At 47.8% G+C, this 3,207-nt stretch overlaps 1 protein-coding gene across 1 annotated transcript; it reads left to right on the top strand.

The window, feature by feature from the left end:
• Positions 1-1,358: 1,358 nt before the first annotated feature.
• LOC123129762 (uncharacterized) lies at positions 1,359-2,149 on the top strand. The gene is made up of 2 exons (XM_044549797.1): positions 1,359-1,860; positions 2,085-2,149. Exons 1-2 carry the CDS (start codon positions 1,359-1,361, stop codon positions 2,147-2,149), a joined length of 567 nt encoding a protein of 188 aa, XP_044405732.1.
• The last annotated feature ends 1,058 nt before the right edge of the window (positions 2,150-3,207 follow it).

Below are 3,207 nucleotides of genomic sequence, written 5' to 3'. Positions count from 1 at the left end.
CGGAGACACTTCAATATTATTCTTGCCTCCTCTGTAGTTTGTACTACTAATGCTGAAGAGTGACGACACCATTGAGTGTGCGCATAGTTTCCAACCCATTAGCATTCTTGTTGGACACGCCTTCTAATCTAGTGGTCTCCGAATGCCATGCGGATTGCTTCGTTGGCAAGCTACTTAAAGTGGGCGTTTGGTGGTAACATGTTTTCTTTAAACCTTTATTATCATAGCATGGAATTTGTAGGAACACTATAATTTAAGTCCTGATCGGTCACTTGTTGCAGCTTGTAGAGTTCATCGCTAGCAAAAAGAATAGTCAACACAACATGGAAATAGTTGCAATTCTCAAACTTACATGCTGATGGAGGTCCGGTCAGTGGGGTGACGTAGAGCAAGATCGAGAGCATGGGAAGCAGAGGTATGTAGAGAAACTCCTGTGGGCCGGTCTGAAGAACGGAGAAGGGTCTGAAGAACAGAGAACATGACACAGCTCCGACCAAGTAGAGCACAATGGAGAACTTCCATAGTTCTGATGTTTGCCTGTCGCGAGCTGTCGCTATGTAATTAAGTCAAAAAGTTAATTAATTCTCTAATCTGTATCCAGGAAAATATTAATCATCCAGCACATTTAGCTGCCTCCAGGAGAAGGAATCTTCAACTCGTTTCTACCACAGAGTAGGTAAAATTCTAGACACCAAAATAGCATGAAATTAAAGTTCCTGACAGAAGCCCCAACAGGTCAACACACGAGACAAAGGTTCTTTGAGGCCCTGACAGCAATCAAGCAGCAATTATATATCAGGCATTTAGCTGTGCAAGTAATGTCAGACAAAACACAATTGTGACACAAAAAACAGGTGCAACTTAAGATTTACCACCAAATGCGCAGCAGAGATAAAAAAAATAGCCTTTTGGGTAGAGATCAACGGAATAACAATTCAATAACAACATTACAATAAAAAACAAGACTTGGTTCAGAGAGCAAGATGAATACAACGACGCACATAGACGAATAATATAACACTTTCAGGAAACTAAATAAATAACGAGAGATAGATCGCATGATAGCTGGCCATGCACAGCGGCTGGAGATCCTCATCCCGCCAGGCTTACATGGGAGGGAAAGGACTCGAACTGAACCCCAGATCGGAGAATTGCGTTTCCATCATCATATCACCGCCGGAGAAGCCGGCGCCGTCGTGGCTGGCATTGCCACCGTAGACCTGGGTGCCGACGTCCCCACCGGAGCTCACCATGTCAAGCCAGCCTTCCTCCTCCTGCGGTGACGCCAGATACAGCGGCGGAGACCCCATGTCGATGTTGTCGGTGCTGACGCATGGAGCTGGCGGTGGCGCCTGGACATGGTTTTTTGCCATGCGTTCGCCGAGGCTCTTGAGGAGCTCGTCCACCATCCAGCCAACGCGGGCGAGCTCCTCAGCGCTGAGCTCAACGAGGCCTGGGTGGTTGCCGTGCATGATGTTGTAAAGGAGGTACCTGATCTCGCTGTCCTGGCACTCGCGGCGAGCCTTGTCGACCTGGTCCCGGAGCTTGGCGATGCGCTGGGTGAGGAATGCCTCCTGGTCCAGCGTCTTCTTGCAATGCCCCAGCTCCGGCATGCTCTTGAATTCATTCAGGATATCCACCGCCTCGGCGTGGGAAGGGAACACCTGAGGCTCCGCCTCGCCCTCGCCGTACACCACCAGGCAGGTCTTGACATCGCACATGGTGCCCAGCTCGGTCGCCTTTTTCATCAGGCTCCCGAGACGATTCCTGAACCTAGTGCGCCGGGCGGAGTCCTTGGCGATGTACTGCAGGGTCACCTTCTTGCGAGCCATTGCCGGCAAAGGGATAAAACTAGCCAAGGTAAGAAAAGTTGCTGGTTTAGGCAGGGAGGAGGGGTAGATTTATAGTGGCGAGATCGCCAAGGAATTAATTTCATGATATGGCAAGAGATTGGGAGAATATTGCATAAGATTTACTGCCTTAATTGTGCCCATATGTAATTTTGGCACCCATTTAAACCGTCCTTTTTAACTTTGTATATTTGGCGTCCATTTAAACCTTTTAAATTTACGCGTGTGTGACAGTTGGCCCCTTGTATAGCGAGAGCGCGGCAAATTGTACGCGCGCAGATGGTTTCCACGCGACGTAACGGTTCGTTTTGCAATGCTTCATGTGCGACGGATGTCATCGCACTAAGCGCGTCAAGCCGTGCAAATGAATAGAGCGAGCACAAGTCTCCGTTGCTCCTATCCAACACGCAAAAAGAAAGACATTATTAACCAGCAACCTGAAAAGCCATCGATGATGTTTGTAACACACGCCGCATATTAAGCGAAAAAGTAAACATCTAGGGCCGATAAAGGGGTTCATAACCATAAGTAGTCATTCATTATCGCTAGTGGGTCAATTGCACCAACGGGCCTGTCTTTGGTACTATACACACAACTTGCGCGCCAAATTGGTCACCCGCAGTGCTTATTTTCGCCCCACGTAGTATATGATGGGAGGAAACGACTTGTTCAGAATACCACAACCTTTGAGTTGTTGGAGAACATAAGACCACCTTCCTTGCAGTGGTTATTTTCATTCCACCTAGTATATGCCCGGAGAACCCGACTTTCTCATAATACCACAATCTTTGAGTTGTAGGAGACCATATGACCACCTTCCAAACAAGAAACACCGTGTTTCCTTCACCAGGCTGGTGCTTATGCATTGAACATCTAACCCCGAGTGTACCATTAGGATGAAGTAGGCCCCGTGCGACTTTTCCCCTACTAAAGTATTCTGCGGTAACTTCTGGACTACCGCTAAGTTGAACTTGGATAGGCTCGATGGAGAGCAGTCAAGGAAGGAGGATATGAACCCAGTACCCATCACATGATAGGAGGTTCACATGTAGAAAAACTAGTGCAATGGCCAACACCTTTTCAGTGGTCTCCCTCGCCTCCCAAAATATGTGATCTACTTTTGCTTTTGTAAATTTGTCCATGTAATGAGGTCATTCAGAAGCCTGGGGAAGGGGTGGAAGCGTGACTACCATCATCTTTACTATGGGACTCTGAGAGCGATGGGAGCCTCTTCCCCATTGTGGAGGGTCTGGCCGCCTAGGAGGATGATAACTCAACCCCAATCTCAGTACGAATGAATTATTTCTTAAATTTCATGGTTGTTAGCCTGTGAGACAACCTGATATGGTCCTCCTTT

Source organism: Triticum aestivum, chromosome 6A, assembly GCF_018294505.1.
Source record: "Triticum aestivum cultivar Chinese Spring chromosome 6A, IWGSC CS RefSeq v2.1, whole genome shotgun sequence".
NCBI classification, from domain to species: Eukaryota; Viridiplantae; Streptophyta; class Magnoliopsida; order Poales; family Poaceae; genus Triticum; species Triticum aestivum.
The sequence above is the reverse complement of the archived record's forward strand: the minus strand, read 5'-3'. Positions and strand labels throughout refer to the sequence as shown.